General features: G+C 39.2%; 1 protein-coding gene across 4 annotated transcripts in view; it reads right to left on the reverse strand.

Moving 5' to 3' along the window:
• The window catches only part of unc5a (unc-5 netrin receptor A), a 398,198-nt gene that overhangs the window by 229,041 nt on the left and 142,783 nt on the right, over positions 1-26,374 (reverse strand). For all 4 annotated transcript variants that reach the window (XM_057851224.1, XM_057851223.1, XM_057851222.1 and 1 more), the window contains exon 2: positions 11,260-11,475. In XM_057851224.1, the coding sequence (XP_057707207.1) occupies positions 11,260-11,475 (216 nt within the window). The remainder of the gene's footprint in view (positions 1-11,259; positions 11,476-26,374) is intronic.

Here is a 26,374-nt window from a genome sequence, read left to right on the forward strand (position 1 = left end):
TCGACTTCACCTTTACTGTGGCACATCCCGAACAATATTTTATGACACCTGAATCGGACATACTGTATGTCATTTCCCTTCCCCGGCTTCTGAGAATGTAAACAAACCAAAAGGCGTGACAGCTAGCCGACATGCTAACCCGAACCGAGTGATGTTTCAAAGTCTTCGAAGCGGAAAATCACACATAACTCGCCTGGATTATTTGACATGATAACTGAGTTGTCCATTGTCTACGCGGATCGGCAAACCGCCCGGCGGAGAGCAATTTACAGTTCGTTCCCCGGAGGAGGGTGGCTGCAGTTGTTGTGCAGCTAACGTGCTAATGTGCATGAGGAGAGCTTTTTACGTCCCTATCAATGATCAAACGTAAGTAGTCCTTTATTTAAAGTTTGTAGTGTTTACTTTGTAATAGCTATATTAATATTTGACATAATACTAAACAAGATGTTTACTCACTTCCTCCTAAGTCCAATGGTCCCACTGTAGTTGGGCTTGTTTTGGCCAATATCCACGGTGAATGGGAACCTTTTGAAACTCCAAAAAGGCGCATACGCCTCTCCCTCATACAGAATGATTTTTCTGCAGCCGTTTGGCTGGCGTGATGCGAAAAATAAACGTATTAATCCGCAAAATCAGCTGAATCCTTCGTCCTCATACACAACAGTACGCTGTATAGTGAAGAGGACGTCTTCTACCGTACACGTCACAGCGCCCTCCTCCTCAATGCAAGACCGAATCCGGAAGTCGCTCATTTTCATGGCGCGGGATTCAAGAAACTAAATAAATATAGCGATCACTTCCACACACATCCAAGCGGTCCATATCATTCAGGAGCATAAAATACAGTGTGTATTATGAAATAAACATGCTTTTTCGTGTCACATGCACTTTAAGGTGCCGCTTTTGGAGCAAGGGCTTCCTTCTTGCACGGCAGCCTCTCAGTCCATGGAGATGCAAAACACGCTTGACTGTGGACACTGACACCTGTGTTCCAGCAGCTTCTAATTCTTGGCAGATCTGCTTTTTGGTGATTCTCGGTTGAATCTTCACCCTCCTGACCAATTTTCTCTTAGCAGCAGGTGATAGCTTGCGTTTTCTTCCTGATCGTGGCAGTGGCAAAACAGTGTCATGCACTTTATACTTACAAAAAATGGTTTGCACTGTTGCTCTTGGGACCTGCAGCTGCTTTGAAATGGCTCCAAGTGACTTTCCTGACTTGTTCAAGTCAATGATTCGCTTTTTCAGATCCATGTATGTATATTTTTGACCCAGCAGATTTGATCACTTTTTCTGTTAACCCATAATAAAGTCATAAAAGAACCAAACTTCATGATGTTTTTTGTGACAAAGAAGTATCTGTTCCAATCACTCTATCGGAGAAAAATCAGAGTTGTAGAAATAACTGGAAACTCAAGAGAGCCATGACATTATGTTCTTCACAAGTGTATGTCAACTTTTGACCACAACTGTATGTCCTTGGATTGTGACAACCATTCAATGTAGTGTCTCAACTCTCTAGAATAGATTATATTTTTTAATATGTTGCACACATTGTCACAACATGTTGTGTTATCCTAACATGTTAATTCTGTGACATTTAGAATGTCAAATTTAATTCACTGAAATATGTTCGAATTTATGTTTAACATTCACCTGTATTGAGGTGATGCCCCAGGCACAGCAGAATGTTTTCCTACCCTCAGAGTCACTTGGTCTAACAGCAGTAATATTTCTTCACTATATCTTGGTTCAACATGAACATTTACAGTGACAAACCTGGGTGCACTGTGACTGTGGCAGAGCTTACCATATATCAAAATATAATATTGATAGTTTTAGGCATTATATGCCCAACTCTTGTGCAAAATCAAACTCTATGATTGATCATTGTTGGGCAACTCATCCATCAAGTAGTGAAACGAAAGATTTTCATATTTAATATAGGCCACCATCTCCAGCAGGATTTTGACTGTAACCACACAGCAGCCAACCAATGGAACAGAAGCTGATATATTAAGCTTCTGTTATGGAATGTATATTTTGTCTTTTTGTCCATTTCATTCTGCAGTGTGATGTAAAGTTCGGGCAGAGGAAGAAAGTAATTCAAAAAGAACTAATCACAATTTTTTTCTCGGGCTATTTTCAGAAAGTGATTGTCCACTCTTCCCCGCTGTGTAAATTGCCGAACTTGGATTTACGTCCAACCCATCATGTCTTCCTCATCATGCCACAACATTGATATTGGCCAGCTTTTGCGGTGACAGAAGTCTTGTTGCTTAGCAACATATCTAAGTTTGGAGTCCAGTGTGATGACCGGGGTGTGAGAAAAGCCTGACAAGTCCGTACTGCACTTTAGCACGGTGCTTTTTCCAGAACTATGCTCACCAATCCTAACCTTTCAATACGCCCTGGAGAGTGTATCAGTAAATAACACACACATACACACACACATGGATGTGAGCTCGTCTCATCTTCTGGCTTGAAGGGGAATTAGAGGGACACATCCGTAAAGTCCTCAGGGCGGCACTGACATTAAACAGCCTAGGTGTTTGCTAGATCGATGTGGGTGCTTTGGAGCAGTCATACCTTTGAACAGCCATATGTCCTTCAAAACTACATAGGCCCACATGAGACATACATTGAAGAGAAAAAGTATTTGCTGCCTCCTCAAATCAATATGGTTTTGCATACCTTCCGCACTTTAATGTTTAAGATCATCAACCAAATAAATACATTTCAGACAAAGAAAGTCCAACAAAACATATGAAGCTGTTTTGAAATGGTGATTTTATTTACTATCTAAAGGAATCTATGGATAGAAAGACTTGTAGTTCTTTATAAACGTTATTACTATGCGCGGAGATTAAGGGGGAAAATGTCATCGCATGTAATTGACTTTCCTATATATTAATTTAAAATTTGGACTTTGCTGGTAAAATGTTGTCTATAAAAGTTGTAAAGCAATAAAACAACACCAAAAATGAATTAAATTTTATAACGGGCCAACATTATTTTTCGGACAATCATATGACCAGCCCTTTAGAGACGTTCATTTGCTTTGCTTAGCCAAAACCACCTGAGGACAGAAGATGCAAGATGGATATTCGTAAAGTTTTCATACCACAGCTTTCAAAAGCGATAACTACTACTTGTGGACCATGAAACGATGGAAAGCACTGCCAAAATGGTGAGCGGAGTTTCAATTTGCCCCACTAAAGACGCTAATTGTACAACAGAGCCACCACCGGGCGTATCATATTCAACGGACGACGATATTGGCCAAGCATAGCTTTCCTAAGCAGCCTGATGTAGAATTCCCCTAAAAAATGATGGGAAACAAAAATAAAAAAAAAGCTTAATTTTCCAACATATTCTTATAAATATTCATGGCTGGAATATTTAGTCCAAAAGGATACGGTGTCTACTTCTCCACTAGGTAAGACAGAAAAACAAGTGTGCTCACACATGCACGCACACACAGTTGGGATGCCTATATGTACGACCATGGGCTAAGCTACTATCCGAGCATATATTTGTAAGTTAATTTCATTACTGACACTGCGTTTCGGGGTCATCAGCAGGTTTTGCCCCCCCCCCGCCAAAAAAGTCAAATTCCGCCTATGGTTATTATGAGTATTATGATTTAAAGTAATTTGCTATTGAAACCCCTCTCGATGTTTTCGTTTTTATACACTTTGTAAAATTAGTTTAACTAGTAAGTCACGAATGTTGTTGAGGTCGCAGGGTGGTGACATCACATAGTTACACTGCCGGGCTTCCAGAGTAAGACTCTAGCGACATAAACATGTCATCTGTTCATTTGAACCCGAGAGGAACAATAATGAGCATGACAGCACTGTTGATATTTCACAAAACGAGCAGCAAAAGCAAAATGAACAGGAAAGACGGGATGAGACAAGACTAGAGTAGGGAAAAAATGTCCCACAAAAGGCGAATTTGACACCCAAAGTATTACTGTGTGCTTTCAGCTTGTTTTGTTTAAATGCATAGAGACAGAAAAGATAAAGAAAATACTTAGATGTAGTTATATCAAATAAGGGTAGTTTAGATATGCTACGTGACTAATGTGGTCAATAGGGATGGGAATCGAAATCAGATTCCAATTCCAAACCGGTTCCTAGAGTTTCGAGGCCTCGACATCACAATGAAAAAGCCTTAACGATCCCTTTAATGTTTAACTAAAGACGCGTATTGCGTTGTGACGTATCTTGTTGTCCAGATGCATCAAACTAGCATGGCGCCAAGAACCATTCACTCCAAAGTTTGGCTACACTTCACCAGGAAAGAGTGTGAAAATGAAAGGCTACGATGGTTTAGCACGAGCATTGCAGCCGTAAACATAACAATGACAGCGCGTAGGTTCAAACACTCGAAAGTGTGTATTAACTTCACAAGGAAAAAAATACAACAAAGCAACTTGCAGTTATTGCAAGGTGGAGAAAACCGCATCAGGAGAGAATACGACCAGTGTTGTTAATCTTACTGAAAAAAAGTAATTAATTATAGTTACAAATTACTTCTCCCAAAAAGTAATTGCGTTAGTAACTCAATTACCTGAATGTAAGAGTAATTAGTTACTTGGCAAAGTAATTGGTGATAATTACTTTTTTTTTTTTCCCCTCAAAAACATTGGCCACACTATGTGAATTTTTTGGTACAATTGGCCCGAGCCCAATTCTTTACCCTAATTTACCCTTTACCCTGAATCAACTGTTAAAAGTTGTTACAATTGCTCCCATTATTGCATTAGTTCCCTTCTCTCTACTTTCGACATATGAAAGTTTTAAAACTGTTTCATCATTTAAAGATAGATTCAAGTCAAGATTTTGCCGATTTAGAAGTATTTTATATAAAAAGTTACTTAGGTTCGCTAGGAAGGTTCTCTACAACAGAGCCGTCCTAAAACGTCTACTGTTTCAAGATGGCGGCTGTCTACTAACACATTTAGTGGCATGTCTGTCATTTTGCATCTAGTTATATCTATATACAGTACATGTGATATCTACCATGTCTACCATATCTACCATAACATGCGGGCGTAGTTTGTAGGCTATCGGCTACAACATGTATTATTGGAGCTTTGCTTGGCATCACAACTTTCTTGCCTCCTCCCAACTCCTGCTCTGCTCTGTTGTCTGGGTGAGTCCGTCTCCCTCAGACTTTTCGACCAATATAGTAACGCATAGTAACGCATGCCTTTCCGTCCTCAGTAACGGTAATGGCGTTGCCACGATGAGAAAAGTAATTAATTAGATTACCAACTACTGAAAAAAATAACGCCGTTAGTAACGCCGTTATATTGTAACGGCGTTATTAACAACCAGTGTTGTTAATCTTACTGAAAAAAAGTAATTAATTATAGTTACAAATTACTTCTCCCAAAAAGTAATTGCGTTAGTAACTCAATTACCTGAATGTAAGAGTAATTAGTTACTTGGCAAAGTAATTGGTGATAATTACTTCTTTTTTTTTTCCTCAATAAAAAAACAAACAAACAAACATTGGCCACACTATGTGAAGTTTTTTGTGAAGGTTTTTGGTACAATTGGCTCGAGCCCAATTCTTTACCCTAATTTACTCTTTACCGTGAATCAACTGTTAAAAGTTGTTACAATTGCTCCCATTATTGCATTAGTTCCCTTCTCTCTACTTTCGACATATGAAAGTTTTAAAACTGTTTCATCATTTAAAGATAGATTCAAGTCAAGATTTTGCCGATTTAGAAGTATTTTATATAAAAAGTTACTTAGGTTCGCTAGGAAGGTTCTATACAACAGAGCCGTCCTAAAACGTCTACTGTTTCAAGATGGCGGCTGTCTACTAACACATTTAGTGCCATGTCTGTCATTTTGCATCTAGTTATATCTATATACAGTACATGTGATATCTACCATGTCTACCATATCTACCATAACATGCGGGCGTAGTTTGTAGGCTATCGGCTACAACATGTATTATTGGAGCTACCTAGCATCGCGTTTGCTCGGCGTCAAAACTTTCTTGCCTCCTCCCAACTCCTGCTCTGCTCTGTCGTCTCGGTGAGTCCATCTCCCTCAGACTTTTCGACCAATATAGTAACGCATAGTAACGCATGCCTTTCCGTCCTCAGTAACGGTAACGGCGTTGCCACGATGAGAAAAGTAATTAATTAGATTACCAACTACTGAAAAAAATAACGCCGTTAGTAACGCCGTTATATTGTAACGCCGTTATTAACAACACTGAATACGACTGTACTGTCCTCACTGAGATGCTAAGGCTCAGTCCTGGCTATACAGTTAGCTAAACTCCAAATGACGATGCAGAAGACGTTTGCATAATTTGCTGACTTTATTCAAGCATCACTTGAAGAGTGAAACTAAAAATAGAAATGAAACAAATCAATTTTGTCCCCAATAACAAACAGGTTCGTATCAACGTAAATCAGTGATGATTAGCTGCTTATAAATAATAACACAAACAGTTAGCATGCGTTCGCTAGCATTAGCACATCGTTCAAACCACTGCACAACTGGATTTAAGTGTCCGATCGCGAGTGGAAACACACAACAACAACACAAAAGATGATACATACAGGCGTTGCCTCTAGATAGTTTACAAACATTAACAAAGAACGTAGGCTCGTAGCAGTGTTTCCCTCTCACTAACTCGCTCACTCGCTTGGATGCTTTGTAGCTGCACTTTTTCGCGTGTAAGCGCGCTCTTCTTCATGTGAGTGCATTCTTCTTCGCGTGAGGAAGCGCAAGGGCGCCCCCACTTGAGTGTGAAAGCACCATAAAAACTAAAAGGCATGCATTTCAATATAATCGTAAGTAATACACTTTAACTGTTAAAGTGTAACCACGGCCCGCCTCCACATTTGGTCAGGCCCCCTGAACATTTTTTTTTTTTTCCCCCCAATAGTGTTATTTATTTACTAGCTTTTTTTCTGTGAAGAACCCAGAGAGGGTTATTTGGTTATTATTAGAGATGTCATTGTCTGTAGAGATGTCATATTATTAGAGTCCGATCACGTCATTTTCAAAGTATCGGAATCGGCAAAAAGATATCGGCCATGCCTTTTTTAAATATATATATATTTTTTTATTAAATCGTTTTCTAATTGTATTTAACGTTACAGACATGTTAGACTCATCCAAAGTCTTTAGTTTAGGCTTAAGGTAGGGTTATCAAATTTATCCCGATAACGGCGGTAATCATTTGATAAAAATGTATTACGTTAAAACCCACTCACGCATTGTCGCGCTAAATCTGTAATGGCACCGTTTTACCTATATAGAGAAATAAAAGGCAGCGTACAATGAGTAGAGTGAATTTTGGCAGCCTTTGGAGCCTTGCTTCAATTGGCTAAAGCCTTACAATCCCTCTCCCTACGATTAGAAATATCATGGGAAGCAATGTGGGGAAGCAAGGTAGCAAATGATCTATTTCTTAACACCTTATATTCAATTGGTAGCACTACGCACAGTCACGGTTCCACTTCCCATCATGCATTTGGGCATGGCTACAGTATCATTTACTGAAAGCTCAACAAATACACTAGATGGCAATATTTAGTCACAATATACAAAGTCACAAGCCTTTCTATCCGTGGATCCCTCTCACAGAAAGAATGTTAATAATGTAAATGCCATCTTGAGGATTTATTGTTATAATAAACAAATACAGTACTTATGTACTGTATGTTGAATGTATATATTCGTCCGAGTTTTATTCATTTTTTTCTTAATGCATTACCAAAATGTATATGATCTGGAAAAATTATCCGGAATGATTGGAATTGAATCGGGAGCAAAAAAAAATGCAATCGGATCGGGAAATATCAGGATCGGCAGATACTCAAACTAAAACGATCGGGATCGGATCGGGAGCAAAAAAACATGATTGGAACAACCCTAGTTATTATCTATTTAATTTAATAGTGTTATTATTATATTATATTATTATTTTATTAACTTTTGTTCCATGAAGAATCCAGAAAGGGTTATTTGATTGTGGCTTTCTGAAAAACAATAAATTTTTATATTTAGGCACTCCTGCAAATCGTCACACCTTTTCTGTTACAAACTGACCCCGGCCCCTTCATCAGAGAAGGGAAAAGTTATGTGGCCCTCACAGGAAAATGTTTGGGGACCCCGGCTTAACACATATTGCCAAAGGCAAATCAACGACCTATATGCCAATATATACCAATATTTTTTTATTTCTATTAGAAAAATGTTTCAGTAAAATGTTACACATTCTTGTGTATTTGCCACTTATTGCCACAGTTAACTATGAGGCTTTGGGCCTCTTTTGACCTCGTTGTGAGTTTGTAAGGTTGTGACTTCTGATTAAACAAACTTGATGCCAACAAAAACGTTTGTTCTTCTTTTTCCCCAAATTAGAATCAATAAGAGAATTGATAAAGAATCGAATCGTTAAGCAATATCGATAATGGAATCGGAGCCGTAAAAATCGTATCAATTCCCATCCCTAGTGGTCAACAGATCAACAATCTGCTTAAAAGCTACCACAAGAAAACACAATGCTTAAAAGTATGAGAGGGAAACACATGCTAAAAGTATTTTTAGGCAAAGAAAGGTAATATAAGACTTTATAAAACCACAAATGGTAAGTACTCGCCGCTTTTAACCGATGAGCGCATGTGTTGGACGTCTCGCCGGGTAGAAGGAATTGCAGTAAACCAATAATATTTGTCGAGTGACAGTGACAATCTCCGTCATCACCCCAAGCGTCCATTGCGAGCTTAAACATGGCATTCTTCGTAGTCTCTAAATATGATAGATTTTTAAATTAATGGCAATATTTTATGTGTTTCTAATAGCATATTCTAGTAAAATAGAACAATTGTGGCTTATTAGAGCCAACAAGTCTTTAAATCCGAGTCTCCCTTTAAAGCTATTTGGCTTTGTGTGGAAAAAGTGTAATCCTTGAAATAACTGTGGCTCAACACATTTTTCGGAAAGCAGAGTTCAATTTCACTAACCAAACCTGACCCAGACCAGTTTAATCAATAAAATAAATCACTTAGGGACTGAGAAAATGTAGTAAACTGCAAAAAATCTGAAGAAATTAGATGAGAAAGTCATCCAAAAACTGAGAAAACATGACTGAAAAAAATGACTTTCTATCCTTATTTTCAGAAAGACTTTTAGGGGAGTATTTTATAGACTGAAGAGCTTTTCATTTTAAAAACTGGACATATTTTATGTGCACTTTTGTTAACTTCTTCTGATGTTAATATAGTATCTTTTTCTGATTTTAAAGAAGTAGGGAAACTATTAAAATAAAGAAACTAGAAACCTTTTCCACAGCAATGCATATGTATCAAAGATCGTGGCTGCTCCTTGCGATGGTTACTGATGCAAGATGGAACGTCACAGAGTGATCTGGCAAGACAGATTTTATAAAAATAAATGCTGACGATACAAGTTTATAACTGCATGATGGATTGGGCCATTGTCATTAATGGTTTGCAGAGTAATGCTGCATTGATAACATGATGTTCCCTTTAAGTCATGGCTTCTCAATTATTTTCTGTTATGCCCCCCCCCCCCCCCCCCCCCAGGAAGACGTAAACGTTCCACACACACCCAACTCTCCCCCGCCACTGTTACTATACTGTAGTATCATTTGTATATAAAATTCTTATTATTATAAGTACACCTCTGCATAACATTGTTTTCTTTTTAATATTAAAGAAAAAAGATAGATCAACTTACAATAAAGTGTAAAGAAAAAAAACACATCCATACTGTAAAAATACACTCGATACATTTTTTGACCGTTTGATACTGAAAAGTAAATTTAAAAAAATCAATACACAGTAATAAATTCAAATTGATTAGCAAGATTAACTCACGAGGACAATATGCAAAACAATTAGACTGAAAAAACAAAAATACATAGAACAGAAACGACAATGTCATTGGTCAGAGGGACAGTTTTTGTTTTTGCTGCAGGCAGTATCAGCTCCTTTCTTATGGTGTGGGGTTATTTCTGAGCAACTTGGTATGCCACCTTTAATGATTCTGACAGTGCTCGCTTGGTTACGGATGTAACACTGACAAAGCAGGAGGATTGTTGGCAATATTCGGCACGTTTTCGCTGAAAAAAAATATTCCTGCTGTCCACTGCGAACATTTTTAAACAAAGTAAACAGACTGGTCTTTCCCCTCTCCCACTGTACTGAAAGTCAAAGCCAAAAGCCAAATGCTAAATACGCTTCTTCATATTTCCTTGTCTTAGGTTTTCATATCTCCAGTGCTCTTTGCTGTGTGCTCATGTTTGGTTCAAAAATATTGCGCATACGCTGAAAATGAGAGCGACACCGCCACCCACTGAGTGGATGTGCAATTACACTACTTCTAGTACGGCAAAAAAGTATGTTCACCAAGGTCACATGCGCCAACCCCAGCATCACTCTGCGCCCCCCTGGGGCCGCGCCAGTATTTGAGAAGTAAGTACTGCCTTTAAGTGAAGTTTATGGCAACACTGACAACACAATCCATGGTCATCTTATAGGCATTCATGTCTACAAGGTCACAAGTAGAGGGATGGCAATACACTACTTAATTTTCACTTTTTTTTTTTTTTTTTTAAATAGAGCAGTGAAACTAATTCATCCATTTTGTCTGATTTTGTAAATTGAACACTAGTCAGTCCTAAAGACCGGCTACACGAATGTATCTCCAAATTTGATGAAAAACATAGACATTCCTAACGGATACATTTTTGTGCGAAAAATGATCTGATTCTTTTCTGTGGTTATTGTGGACATTTGCATGTGCTCACTTAAGCCTCCGTGAAAACCTGTCATTATCACGTTCCTGTCAGATGTCAGGCTGTGAATGGGTGGCTTGCATTGGCAGATCACTGCTGAATCACACCCCATCAGTGTCGTGCATGTTTATTCCACTGATGGTGGAGGCGGGAGACTGCAGCACAAGGGTGAAAAAACAAACAGGTCTCCAAGGTGATCATGGAGATTTCTAAGACTGGAACTATTGAGCTTATTATAATCATGGCAGGCTAAATAGGCTGGCGGACGAGCAGAGGGCCTGATGGAGCATGGTAATCACCAGGCAACATGTTAATGTTCCTTTTACTAGCACCTTATATTACCGTATAATCAAAAAAGCCGCACATAGTAAAACCACAAATAGAAAAACTTTATATAATACTTTAGTTTCTTTAAACTACACTTGTTTCAGATGCAAATTGTCCTGCCATTACCTGTAGAAGGATCTACAGTCCGTACAATCAAGTGGTCATCCTGGTGAACCCACTCGCCATTGCACTTGAAGTAGATCTGCGTTGCTGGCGTGGATCGGCAGGTGAGCATCACTGGCTTGTTTTTCACGATGAACTCGTCTTCTGGTTCCACCAAGAAGTGAGGTAACAGGTCAGAGAAGGCTGCGGGTTGTGTCGCTGTGGCGGCATGCTCGGAACCTAAGAGGAAAAAGAAGCAAACGCTTAAATAAAATGCCAAAGACAACAATTTCTCTTGAACTCTGGAGAGCCAGAGGAGAAACAAATATTTGTCCCTATAAAATGGAGTTTGTACCATATTTTTCGGACTATAAGTCGCAGTTTTTTTTTTAAATGTTTGGGTGGGGTTGCGACTTAAACTCTGGAGCGACTTATGTAGAGCTGAAACGAATACTCGAGTAACTTGAGTTTAAAAACTGATCCGAGTAATTTTATTCACCTCGAGGAATCGTTTAATTTTGCCAGCTCTAAGCATCAGGTTTTGTCGGGACAACTTTTAATGCGGGACAACGCGTTGACGTCACGTGCGTAGAGTAAGAAGCAATTAAAAAAAAAAAAACCTTAGTGCAGCCAACAGCCGCTTAAACTACGCCGACATTGCTAAAAACTACGCCCACATGTATGATGCTTCGGTGGTAGCAGATAGCGTCTGATGCGTCTCATAGATATCGCATGTACAGTATTTAGAACTAGATGCGAAATGACAGACTCGGCCGAGTCTAGGCGGCGATAGTAAACACCCGCCATCTTAAAGCAGTAGACTTCTCAGCGCTAATAAATATAACGTAACTGTCACTTGATCACGTAACGTTCGCCCTTAACGTTAGCCCTGCGGAGGGCTACGTTTCTATTAATTATGACCACTGTCGTTGCATGGCTAATAGGGGTGTAACGGTACACAAAAATCTCGGTTTGGTACATACCTCGGTTTTGAGGTCACGGGTCGGTTCATTTTCGGTACAGTAAGAAAACAAAATGCAAAATATAAATGTGCTAGTTGCTTATTACACACTTTTGTGCTTTCAACAATAGGAACATTAGCCTATACAAAGCTAAAATTCTGCTGAAAAAGTAGCCGGTATTTAAAGATAATCAAACAACAATTTGCCTTTCAGACTGCGCATATTGGTGAGCTTTCTTTCTGAAAGAAAGAAAAAAGAAGTCCTGTGCTAAAGAGAAAAGCAATCCCAATGACAAATATTTTAACATGTATTTTACAAATAAAATGCCTCAATGAAACATTTTTTTTTTTCTTATGAACGGTTTTCAAAAGCTTTATTGGCGGATTTTCTCAAGTTAAAGCGCCACACAGAAATTAATCAATTTAATTGTGTAAGCAGGATCTGTGTATTATTCTTATTATTTAATTACAGGTGTTTTAGCTCATTTCAATTTATTTTATTTAAATGGGCTATTATTTATTTTGTGTTTATATTTTACAAATGTGATGTAGTATTGATTTATATTGTATATTTTATGTTGTATAACTTTAGTTCCTATGTGAATATTAGTTCCTATTTGTTTTGTTGTGGTAGGAGGGTTTTGTATTGAACACGGGGCCGTGTTGGTTGTTATTATTATAGCAGAGAAGACAGCAGTAAATCAACAAAGACAAGTCAACTGTGCCCCGATCTACCACTCAAGAGATCTGATGGACTCAAAAAGTAGGTTACGATTGCATATTAGTTTGAAAATCGACCGGATCCACCGTATTTTTACACGGGTGACTTCCAGCCCAATCCTAGCTACAGGTAGTATTGACGCAGGAGGGCCGCGTCTCGCGTCAAATAATAAACTCTGCCGTCCTTTTCGTGTGCGTCGTGTTGAGCCGCTTCTAAGCCACATCTAACACGCAGCCGCACTGCGACTGGTGTGCATTGTCCCCCGCATTTCACTGCGTTGTCGCGGCGGCCACGTAGTCGCGCCGTTGACGTTTCTGGGTTATACTGTCCTACTGGGTTTGTACTCATTATAGTAGAGAAGATGGAGTAAATATAATCTACACAAAGAAACTGTAACCCGATCGACTCACAGCCTCGAAAAGTAAGGGTTATATTACGTCAGAAACTTGTTCGGTACGCGTCCGTTCCAAAACGAGCACCACGTACCGAAACAGTTCAATACTATTACATGTACCGTTACACCCTTAGTGGCTAATGTGTCTTACATACAGGCTTTTTTTAATCTGTGGAAACAGCGCTGTAGAGTGATGGGGGCGTAAATATGCTAACTGTCAATTTTAGCTCAGTAGTCATTGCTGGATAAAACACCAAGTAGCACTGGTCCCAAATTTGCTCCAATATAGCAGGTATCATACATTCATTTTGAACACTGCAAAAACTCCAAATCCTATTAGGACTTACAGTTTAGACCAACTTAAAACTTAACTAGAAGTTAAAAATAGCTGGACACAAATGGAAATTCAATTGAAACAAGTGGGAAAAACACCTAGCTTTTAAGTGATGTGTGTTATCAAGCGTAATTACATTTTTAGGAAAGAAACATGGTTTTTTTTTTTTTTTTAATAAGTGGGTGAAAGCAATGAATTTTTTTTTTCTAGTCACATTTGAGATGCAATTGTTGGCTTTTTTTCAACAATGTACAACGAAAATGAGACATTGATTGACTGAAAATGGTTCAATATTAGATGAAATGTCTTTTTTTCTCATGTATATTTATAATTGTTCTTTACCTTAAAAAAATCGATTACTCGATTAATCGATAGAATTTTCATTCGATTACTCGATTACTAAAATATTCGATAGCTGCAGCCCTAGAGTTATGTGTGAAATTATTAACACATTATTATACCATTTCACATGCTATTTGGTGTTTTGGAGTGACACTGATGATTCGGTAAACTTGTTAGCATGTTCTTTATGCTATAGTTCTCTGGATAATTCTTAATACCTATGTAACGTTAACATACCGGCCATGTTCGCATTTCGTTGTTCATGCATCATGTATCAGGATTTTAGCACAATAATAAAACCGTGCGCAACAGAGAAAAACGGTCTCATGCATGGATTGTATCAGGATGCCCATCATACGCTTCCACTGACGAGAAGCTCAACAAATGGTATTGGCGGACCGGCGCATTTCCACTGATGAGTTAGCACACTTTTTGCAGATTAGTCATGGCTCTGCCGATCAAATCATTCATGAAAGAAAGCTAAAAATCACTCATTGTTCTTAAAAGTAAATGGCTCTGCCAGCATAATTTGTTGAGTTTGCTCAGTCTTCTCGGCAAATGAACAATGGACAATGATGATGAGAGGAAAAAGAGAGTGTGTGTGGCGTGGAACACAGTTGGCAATGACAGACCCGGCCTTGTGAGCTCTTGGCGGGATCGGAGGTTAGTGTCTTCGCTCCAGCACTTAATCACGAGCCTTTAAAAATCACCGCTAATGGACTTTAGGCTACAAATTCTATTTCAGTGATTATGTCACTTCAGTCTTATGATTTTTTTCTTCAGCTGGGACTAACTCGTGTTCAGTGAGCGTCACTCAAAATAAAATCTAAACTGGGATACACACAGATGTTTTACTCCACTGATTGATATAATATTTATATGTATATACAGTGGGGTAAATAAGTATTTAGTCAACCCCTAATTGTCCAAGTTCTCCCACTAGAAAATATTACAGAGGCCTGTAATTGTCAACATGGGTAAATCTCAACCATGAGAGACAGAATGTGGGAAAAAAAACCAGAAAATCACATTGTTTGATTTTTAAATAAGTTATTTCCAAATTAGAGTGGAATATAAGTATTTGTTCACCTACAAACAAGCAAGATTTCTGGATATCAAAGAGGTCTAACTTCTTCTAACGAAGTCCAACGAGGTCTAACGAGGCTCCACTCGTTACCTGTATTAATGGCACTTGTTTTAACTCATTATCGGTATAAAAGACACCTGTCCACAATCTCAGTCAGTCACACTCCAAACTCCACTTTGGCCAAGACCAAAGAGCTGTCGAAGGACACCAGAGACAAAATTGTAGACCTGCACCAAGCTGGGAAGACAATCTGCAATAGGTAAAACGCCTGGTGTAAAGAAATCAACTGTGGGAGCAATTATTAGAAACTGGATGACATACAAGAACACTGATAATCTCCCTCGATCGGGGGCTCCATGCAAGAAATCACCCCGTGGCATCAAAATGCTAACAAGAACGGTGAGCAAAAATCCCAGAACCACAGAGGGGGACCAAGTGAATGACCTACGGAGATCTGGGACCACAATAACAAAGGCTACAATCAGTAACACAATGCGCCGCCAGCAACTCAAACCCTGAACTGCCAGACATGTCCCCCTGCTGAAGAAAGTAAATGTCCAGGCCCGTCTGCGGTTCGCTAGAGAGCACCTGGATGATCCAGAAGAGGACTGGGAGAATGTGTTACTGTCAGATGAAACCAAAATAGAACTTTTTGGTAGAAATACTGGGTCTCGTGTTTCGAGGAGAAAGAATACTGAATTGCATCCGAAGAACACCATACCCACTGTGAAGCATGGGGGTGGAAACTTCATGCTTTGGGGCTGTTTTTCTTCATAGGGACCAGGATGACTGATCTGTGTAAAGGAAAGAATGAATGGGGCCATGTATCGAGAGATTTTGAGTGAAAATCTCCTTCCATCAGCAAGGGCATTGAAGATGAGACGTGGCTGGGTGTTTCAGCATGTCAATGATCCCAAACACACAGCCAGGGCAACAAAGGAGTGGCTTCGTAAGAAGCATTTCAAGGTCCTGGAGTGGCCTAGCCTGTCTCCAGATCTCAACCCCATAGAAAATCTGTGGAGGGAGTTGAAAGTCCGTGTTGCCCAACGACAGCCCAAAACACCGCTGCTCTAGAGGAAATCTGCATGGAGGAATGGGCCAAAATACCAGCAACACTGTGTGAAAAGCTTGTGAAGAGTTTCAGAAAACGTTTGGCCTCCGTTATTGCCAACAAAGGGTACATAACAAAGTATTGAGATGAACTTTTGGTATTGACCAAATACTTATTTTCCACCATGATTTGCAAATAAATTCTTTAAAAAAAAATCAAACAATGTGATTTTTCAGTTGCCCCTGCCCCCCCCACAACCCCCATTCAATCTCTCATGGTTGAGGTTTACCCATGTTGACAATTACAGGCCTCTGTAATATTTTCAAGTGGGAGAACTTGCACAATTAGTGGTTGACTAAATACTTATTTGCCCCACTGTATGTATATGTAACACCTTGAGGTCTGCTGTATAAAGTTGGAAATCAACGCCGCTGTTCAGGGATGCAGAAGCTGTCCTTTAGGAGCACAACTGTATAAATGACAGCTGAGTTCTGTGTTCGCCAAAAAACGTTGAAGAGGAACGCTGAATGTGACAAGGAAGCCTGCGGCACTGCACACACGCTGACTTTCTCCAAAGGTTTGGCGTTATATTGGGAGGGAGACACACAAGTAGAAAGGAGGAAATAACCTCTTTACACACCATACAATCCCAAGGGAGGCCAGTAAATCCCCAAATAAAATCATTTTAAAGATAGATATTAATTTACTTCCTTGAATCCAATATGGCTGACTGCGCAGGCATTAACAACCTTCCCCATCACTCCCCATACAACACAAGACTGGAACTCTCATCTCCCCTAATGAAACGGCAGCACTTGTGATGACCTTGCCCTCCATTCCTCCGCCCCTTTGCAGCCTCCTCCATGTAGCTCACTGATGTTTGTGTCACAGATGATATTACATAGCATCGTAAACACCAATCCTCGGATAAAGACATTTTCCAGCACTTCCTCCCCCACAACACATAATGCCCTTTCATTTGGTAGCCCCCTCATGTGCTGAATTGCTAATCTATCAGAATGAGATAGAGTGAAGCACACCATTGCTACTGAACCCCATTAATGTTCCGTGTACATGTTTAACTCTTAATGAAAACTAAATGTGCTGTGTCCAATGAAGGCCATGCATCAGTTGCTGACACACTGCCATTTTCCCCCCCTATATTCCGGTCGTATTTTTTTGGATGGGGGAGAAAAATTAACACGACAGCAATGTATTGAGTCCAACCAAACTCCATGATAATGCATCTTCTCGGTATCTGGATGTGTCAAACTATTAAGGCTTGGATTTACAAGACAATTACTTTGAAAGACAGGCTACACTTAAAAAAAACATGTTCATAAGTCATCAGACCATATACTTCAATTCAGCAGAGTAGCTTTGCAAACTGATAAGGCTTGTGCTTCTACCAGGTGTGTGTAGGTAGCATGAAAAAAATGCATCAGATATGACAAATCATGAGACACAACCAGCCTCCAACTTCCAAGGTTGCCAATTTAAAATTAATCTGTGTGGTAGATTTTTACCCCCTTATTTAAAATATTCGTAAGATGAAAAATACTAATGTCAATGACTTTAAACATGTACAGTCCAAGGAGAACATCCCATTTTGACTAAGCCACTTCCAGATGGGACCCATCTATTTGGCACAATCCTTCAATTCACAGGTGTCAACACAAAGTCCTGGAGCCAGCCCCCCCCCCATTTATGTTTTGTTTTTTTAAGAGAAAGCCGCTAGCAGGAAGGAGTTATAAGAAGACAGAAAGGATGGAGGCAGACAGAAGAAAAGAAAAAACAAGAAGTACATTGTTACACTCCTATGCTACCAATGAACATAGTAGGGATGTCCTGATCGCAAATATTTTACACTCGAGTCACCTGATTTTGAGAATCTGCCGATACAGAGTCCCGATCCGATACCAAAAAAAGTGTTCAAAAACGTTCTCAGCATGTTACTGTCCCACCGCGCTGCCTTTATTATGTGAATTATTTTTAAACAAGAATAACGAATTATTTTTAAACAAGAATAACGTAGAAAAATACTATAATCTTTATGAAATGCTTCATTGAGTGAGTCCACTCAAATCCACTCACGCTGCAGAGAACAGGCGCTCGTTTACACACACACAAGGAGTTGCCACAGCACACTACCGCTTGTGTTTAACAAGGTAAACAATGATTGACGCATTCGGCACCTTTGAAGATAGCATTCCCTAGCTTTTCTGGCAAGATCAAAGCTTCAACGCTTGTCGATCATCGTTAACTTTAACATGCAAACTCCAGTGCACTGTTGACCAAGAAAAGCAGCAGGAGGGACAAGCATGAAGCAGAAAAACATAAATATATATTTTTCAATTAAAAACCTGATTCCTATCCTCTGAAAATTGGCGTGATCTGTCCGATTTCCGTGATCGGATCGGGACATCCCCAGAACATCGTGGTACTAACATTAGCTATATATAATTGTGTGGGGCCTTATAACAGAGGACAAACAGGAGGGGTGGTGAGTCAAGAGCACACATAATTACCGTAATTTCCTCGAATATAACGCGCATTTTCCCCCCCCAAAATCATCTTGTAAAATCATGGTGCGCATTATAAACGGGTACATGGATGGAGACAGAAATATATATAAAACGTTTTTCTTTTTTTTTTCTCTTTTTTTTATTGACACGGCCACATTGTGTTGAAGAAACGTATGCGGCGATCTGTTGCCGACCATTACCGTACCTGACGTCACCATTTTGTTTCGGTAATACTTCACTCTGATCGGCCGAATGATTTCGTCTGTGTTAATTTCTGCTTTTTTCACTCTTCATAAAGCACAGAATTTAGTTTCTCGAACCCATTTGAGTCAACGTTTACTGCAGCTCCTCAACTCGGACCATAACAAACGTAACAACACAGACTTCCTGTTTGTGTCCGTCAAATATATCTGTCCCTCGGGAAACTGAAACCCAAATAACAATAGTTCCTATTGTTACTGTCGTGTCTGTTTTATCTTGTCTTGAAAAAAACTAGAATACTTCGAGTGCCGTGTTCAACGTTTTATTTCTTGCTTTCTATTAACTTAAATGCCGACAATCCGGCTATAATGCCTCAGCGGCCCTCTGGCTCATAGACAATCACAACATAAATATGACAATACAGCAGCATGGATCCACCAGTGCCACAACATAGAACAACATAACATAGAATACCAATATGTCACAGTGTCGACAGCGATGAGCTCTCTCGGATTTCCGACTTACGTTCTCACTTTCATTTTACTGTATCAATCCATGGAAGAAACATTTATTCATCGTGATGAAACGAGCAAGTTATACAGCAGCCTGTAAAAGAAAAGTCACATCTGTTTTGTTTTCTCCTAGATTCTGGTAAACTGGAGAAGTTGTCAAATCATATTATTACCGTAAATATTGTCAATTTCTGGTAATGTTTTGAACTACCAATATGCTATGCTTGTGCTGTGTTTCACCATTAGGTAAAATGACATTTCTGTACACGAGCTCTGTTTTCTTGTATTCTTCTATTTATTGGTGCTAAAATTAGGGTGCGCGTTATAAACGGGTACAATAATTTCCCCTAGATTTTCCAAGTAAATTTGGGGTGCGCATTATACACGGGTGCACCTTATATTCAGGAAATTATGGTAGGTGGGGTGAAGCGTACACAATTCCTCAATGTGAGGTGGGGAACCCAGTATTATTTAATCACCTATAAGTGCGAATATGTTTACATCCTTTTCTATGCTACTTGATCGCTAATCCTGGCACCGACAATCTCGCCACTTCCCGTGGCCGGCGAAATTAAATCATGTGTGTTGAATTCATGTTTCTTTTAAAACAAAATTTCAATATCATTTTTGAGATAAATATATATATATATATATATATATATATATATTTTTTTTAAGATGAAACAAACATTTTTTTTGTCTTTTTAAAAAAGCAAATATTCAATATTCAAGTTTATGGTCAACAGTGATTCGTCAAGTCAAAATAGTTGACGATTTAGTTAAAGGTGCAATGTAGGATTTGCAATGGCGTACCGCACGCAGGCTATTTTTAGACCGTGACATCGCATCGTAAAGCGGAAGTAAAGCCGAAGTGGGGCATTATAGACCCGCCCTCGCATAGACCCAATGTAAAAAGTGCTACTTTTCTCCGGTAATCTTTCAAAAATGAACATGCCGATCATGCATTGTTTTTTGGAACTTGTAGAAACGACTCTAGACATTACGACACACGAAGGATGTTTTCTTCATACGTTTCCAGAAACCAAAAAGTCGAGAGGAAACAATATGAAGACCGAATCAACTTGCGCAGACTTTAACACCAGCTCGGCAAATCCATTCACGTTTCATATGCAGTAAACATTATGTTGGGTTGGCATGATCTTTCAGAGGACAAAGAGGTAAGCCATTTTTATATTTTTAACTTATTTTTTAGCGTAATGTTGTGCCGTACTGCTTCTGTCTGAAAATGAATGACCTGAAAAGAATTACAAAGGTATCTGACTGCCACTGTTACCGTTTGTTATTAAAAAACAACTTTAGTAAGGGGGAAGAGTAAATAAATTATAGAATTAAGATTTGTTATCAATGAAAAAATGAAAAGTGTTTGTTGGCTGTCACTGCATTTGCGATCGCTACACAAAGCTAACTAAAATACCCCCAAGAATGGTAAGAGACGTAGGACAACCAGAGGATATATAAGACAGGGCTGATGGTAAAGGATAGCTTGTTGAAACAGGAGAATGTCATTGTCAGTCGCGTCGATAAAAAAGCTAAAGCTATGCTTAGGCCGGCTCGTTTTTTTCGTCTTTTTTAGCCTTCGACACTAAAGCCATCTCTTTAACTGAACATTTTTATGTTCTTCCACATCTTTGCCAGTCAGTTTGGCACCAGGCACATCATTTTCAGAGAGAATTGGTTGGTTTAACTCTGTAAACATCTCCTTTGTACACGATTTCCGTTCATTTCCTATTAGGGACAAACAGTGGCTTGTCCTTACTTAGCAACAGTAGCTAATGTCATGAATATTAATGAGCGGAAGTGACGTGTTGCTTGCGGTACGCCATTCTATTATTCATGGAACGGCCATAATATTTCAATGGACATTAAAGAAACGTGTTTTTTGGAAATACTTCTAAAACTCTTCTCAATGGTAAAGCACAGCTTTTACAATTCCAAAAGGCGATTTGCGTGTTGCAAGTTTGTTCCTGTTTTGCTTCCCGTGTTCATCATCAGCCAATCAAGAGACCAGTTAGTTCCCAGGTTACCACAGCTCTATACGCCTCGTAAACTAAGGCTGTGGCAACTTTGACTAACACGCTGAATTATGTGTACCACTCAAGCAAAAAAAAAAAAAAAAAAAAAAAAACTTTGTTATGAATCTCAAAAGATTTAAGACAACGAGAGAGAGAAAAAAAAAACAAGAATATTAATTCATTTGGCATGGTTGCGCTACTTTATTTAGCATGTTGATCCATTGACCGGGCCAACGATAAAGTCTTTATGCGTGTATATTTTTAGTTGGTAATTGAAATTAAAATGGATGGAGCAATTAAACTGTCTTTGTGGATGCTGTCAATACATTACCAAACTATTTATTTATTTGCAAGTGTGCTTATACATTGAGAAAAGTAGCCCTCCCTCACTTCGGTCATGGTGACATAAACTAATTTGGACCTCGTATCAATGCTCTTTTAATCACCATTACTAAATGTTGGCAATATTACATTGAAAATTAATTTTACACAAAAGTCTATCCAACATAAAAGAACTCCTAGATTATATACCAAACTAGCAGTACTACAAAATGATAGGTTGCTCTCTAAAACAGTGACATGGACTTACCTCCCACCTGTCAACTAATGAATATCAGACAGTCACAGACCAGCTGAGATACTGACATGTTGAAAACCTGATAGATCTCCGACTGCGTGAACTCACTGTCAGCTTCTCATTTGAGGGTCACATTGAACACTCATCTGAACCTAGATGCTCCCACTTTGTGTTTGCGTGTGAGTCCACTCTTGTGTCGGAGGTAAGTCTTGCATTTAACTACACACATTTTAAGTTAATGAGGTCAAACATGTAATCTCTTTCGAAAAGTGAATTGTCATTTTATGGGAGGACATTCTAGTCACGCGCTGCTTTATATCAAACCCATAATGAAGGGCTGATGTGTAGTAAATTGGCTTAGATTATTGTCATGACTCAGTGTACTTCAAAGTCAATGTGCACACACAAACAGATACACGCACATGGACACACAGTGGGAGTATCAGCCACTTAACAGACTCCTTGCAGGTCAATGCAGAAATCAAATAGACATACAGCAGCACTGCATCAGTTTCCACTGAATGTGATTGGCTCAGACCACAATCCGGATCGATCTACATCAAATACCAGGTTATTAGTAAAGCACAACAGAGTGCTAAATGTTACCATGAGATTTCATTCATAGGACCATGAATTGTCCACCTTTATAAACACCCAATTTTGAATACAAAGGAAACAATTAACGGCGACCAAGGGACGGATGCACTATTCTGACTTGATATTTGTCTGCAGCTGCTCCTCCCTCAAGAGACATTTCAACTGACCTAAAATACACAAAACAGCCCACACACAATCCCAACAAGGGTGCACCAGCTGCCAGTGTTCCGAGCCATCATGTCCGTGGCAGATTTCCCCTCTGCACATAGCCCACAACATCTCCTCAGTCCAGCTGACCATGTCAACTCCCCAATGAGGCACTGACTACACACACAACTATCCAAGAGATGATGAAGTGGAAAATGGCGCTGTGAAAAAAAAACTAAAAAAGATCTTCCGTTCCCCCCCCATTTGTAAATAAGACAGTATAGTTTTGCTGAATTTGGCTTGTTCTATTGCTATGCGCCGCCATAGTTTTACAAACAATTTTACCAGTGTTTTTATAATAGGCTAATCCTTTTTTTAACCGTCTACCCTCTCAAAAAAAAAAAAAAAATCCTAATCGTCAAACTATGACAGCTGGAATAAAGCAGTGCATGTACAATTGAAAAATGGAAACAAATCAGCATATGTTATGTAAGTTATGTTAAAAAAAAATACTGACTTGCATATTAATTTTAAAATAGGACTGGTCGATTTTGAAACCGAAGATAGACCTTTTTAAAAAAAAAAAATTCTTCCCTATCTCAGTGATCAGCCGTGTCATTTTTAATTCAACGTACGCAGATGACTAGTTAGTCGAATTTTGAAAAGTCCCTCAAAAAGAGGACAATGTTGATGCTTTCCAAACAGTTGATCACTACACAGGTGAGGTAAACTGTAAACACACATTAAGAAAACACATAATATGCACTAGTATACAAGATGCATTTCAGTGAGTGCCCGCTAACTCAATGCTACTACATAATGGTATAGATTGTATATAAAGTACCATCAGTAAAACATGTAACATGTAACCATGTAACTTTGATTTACATCAATGTTAGTGTAATTTAATCACACTATTGTGATAATTAATAATTGTGATAATGAAAAAAAAAAAAAATTCACGCGTTCGTTACATCGAGATTGGATTACTGTAACTCCCTACTTGCAGCTTGTCCTAAAAGTTCTCTAAAAGGTCTTCAGCTAGTCCAAAACGCAGCAGCAAGACTTAACAGGAACCAATAGAAGAGAGCACATCACCCCTGTGCTCCAGGCCCTTCACTGGCTTCCAGTCGAGTTTAGAATTAAATTTAAAATCCTCCTTCTTACATTTAAGACCATTAATGGGTTGGGGCCATCTTATCTCACCGATGCTCTGGTTCCATACCGCCCCAACAGAACACTCCGCTCTCAGAATGCAGGTCTACTGGTAGTTCCCAGGGTTTCTAAAAGTACTGTCGGAGCTACAGCCTTCAGCCACCAAGCCCCTGTTTTATGGAATCAGCTTCCAGCTACTATTAAAGAAGCCGAGACAGTCTGCACATTTAAGATTAGATTAAAAACGTTCCTATTCGACAAAGCTTATGGTCAGGCTAGTTGCAGTCGGAGTAGACTCACAGTTTAGTCTAAGCTGCACTAGAAGCTATAATGCTGGGGGAAGTACAGCCACTGAGTTCTATCTCCTTTTTCTCACTCTACCTACCACTTGTCTTACTTTATTTCTATTTTCCAATGTTAATATCTAGTTGTGTAGTCTCTTCATCACTAGTCACCCGGTGTCCCCTTTCCCCCCTCCCCTCTGGGGAGGGGCTATTTTTCCGCTGCAGCCTTCTGACTGTCCGGACCCCTGGCTGGATGGACGTCCTCGTTGCACCCCCGTCTCATCTGGCTAGATGGACCTCTTCTTGCTCCTTTACTCCACTGCCTTTTTTACAGACTGTAACTTCGCCTGCTAATTCCCATTAGCAGTCCTGGGGCTTCCTGTCTATCCGTCCTGGGAGTGGATCTCTCCTGACTGTGGTACTCCCCAAGGTTTCTCATTTTCTCCCAAAGACTCTGGAGTTTTTGGAGTTTTTCCTTGCCGACATGGAGGATCTAAGGATGGGGGATACCCAGGACTTGAAGTTTATTTATTCATCTTTGTTGCTTCATTTGCTGTTTCTGATTGTGTATCATATTGCCTCTGCAAAGCCCTTTGAGACAACCATGTTGTGATCCAGGGCTATACAAATAAAATTGAATTGAATTAATTAAAAAATAGCTATAAAAGGAAATAAACACTGCAATACTTGAGTAAATATGTCATTTTATTCACTATCTAGAGTTAAAAATCTACTAGTGCATCCTGCAAAATGAAACATATATACTGTATATTTTTTTACAGGACGATTCATACAGATTAATTAAATTGACTGACTGAAATATTGCACTTTTGGTGATTGTGACACACAGATTGATCCGGTGTCTGTCATTTTCCGATTGACAACAGCTACCACACTCTATGGGGTTCAGGTCAGGGGAGTTTCCTGACCAGTGAAGCATATTATCACCATGGTTATCAACAGTGTTGTCAACGTGTTACTGTAATCTGATTACTTTCTGTCGGTAACAGTGTTCATTTTTCCAAACCAGTAATCTGATTAAAGTTACTTTCCTTAGTGGCTGTGCTTTACTATTTTATTATTGCTTCATATTCTACGTACAGCGGGGCAAATAAGTATTTAGTCAACCACTAATTGTGCAAGTTCTCCCACTTGAAAATATTAGAGAGGCCTGTAATTATCGACATGGGTAAACCTCAACAATGAGAGACAGAATGTGGGAAAAAAATCCCAGAAAATCACATTGTTTGATTTTTAAAGAATTTGTTTGCAAATCATGGTGGAAAATAAGTATTTGGTCAATACCAATAGTTCATCTCAATACTTTGTTATGTACCCTTTGTTGGCAATAACGGAGGCCAAACGTTTTCTGTAACTGTTCACAAGCTTTTCACACACTGTTGCTGGTATTTTGGCCCATTCCTCCATGCAGCTCTCCTCCAGAGAAGTGATGTTTTGGGGCTGTCGTTGGGCAACACAGACTTTGCCGCGGATAGGAACATATTCTCGGCTCTCCCGTTCCCCATCTGTGTTGTTGCGGAGACGACTTCCAACGCGCAAGTGTGATGTTGCTCGTTATGATCACGTCACGCCAATAAAAGAATCTGATTGCACGGACAATTTCGTTCAAGCTCGAGAGGCCAATAAGGAGCTGGGTCCCAGACTCTATAGCTGGAACAGCAGTGAGTCTGGAGTTCCAGGCTAGTTAACCCTAACCCCTAAACAGAGATTTTGACATTAGGCTTAATCTTCGAGTTAGTGGGGTTTAATTAGTTGGTGTAGTTGATTTCAATAAATTCCATGCAGTTTTTCAGTTATTTGTTAGTTTCAAGGCTTGACTAATTAAACCGCCGCTAACTCGAAGATTAAGCCTGATGTGAAAAATTCATTTTCTTTTGTCATTCTTATGTTGAGGCGACAAATGGAGGAAAAAAATGGTAAAAAGTAACTGATAAATTACTTTAAAGTAACATAGTTACTTTGATAATAAAGTAATCAGTAATGTAACTAGATTACTTTTTGAGGCATCATCAGTAATTAAGCAATCTGTGACAACACTGATTATCAAACCAGCATTTGGTGCTTCTAGCAGTCTCAACAAGTAGAATATACCTCTTGGACTAAGGTTTACGGATATTTTCTATGCAATCGCACCCTGTGCTTTAAAGCAAAGGGCTCATTGAGCAAACAGATCATGATCTACATCCCAGTGTTGAAC

The sequence above is a fragment of the Corythoichthys intestinalis genome, chromosome 11 (assembly GCF_030265065.1).
Source record: "Corythoichthys intestinalis isolate RoL2023-P3 chromosome 11, ASM3026506v1, whole genome shotgun sequence".
Lineage (NCBI taxonomy): Eukaryota > Metazoa > Chordata > Actinopteri > Syngnathiformes > Syngnathidae > Corythoichthys > Corythoichthys intestinalis.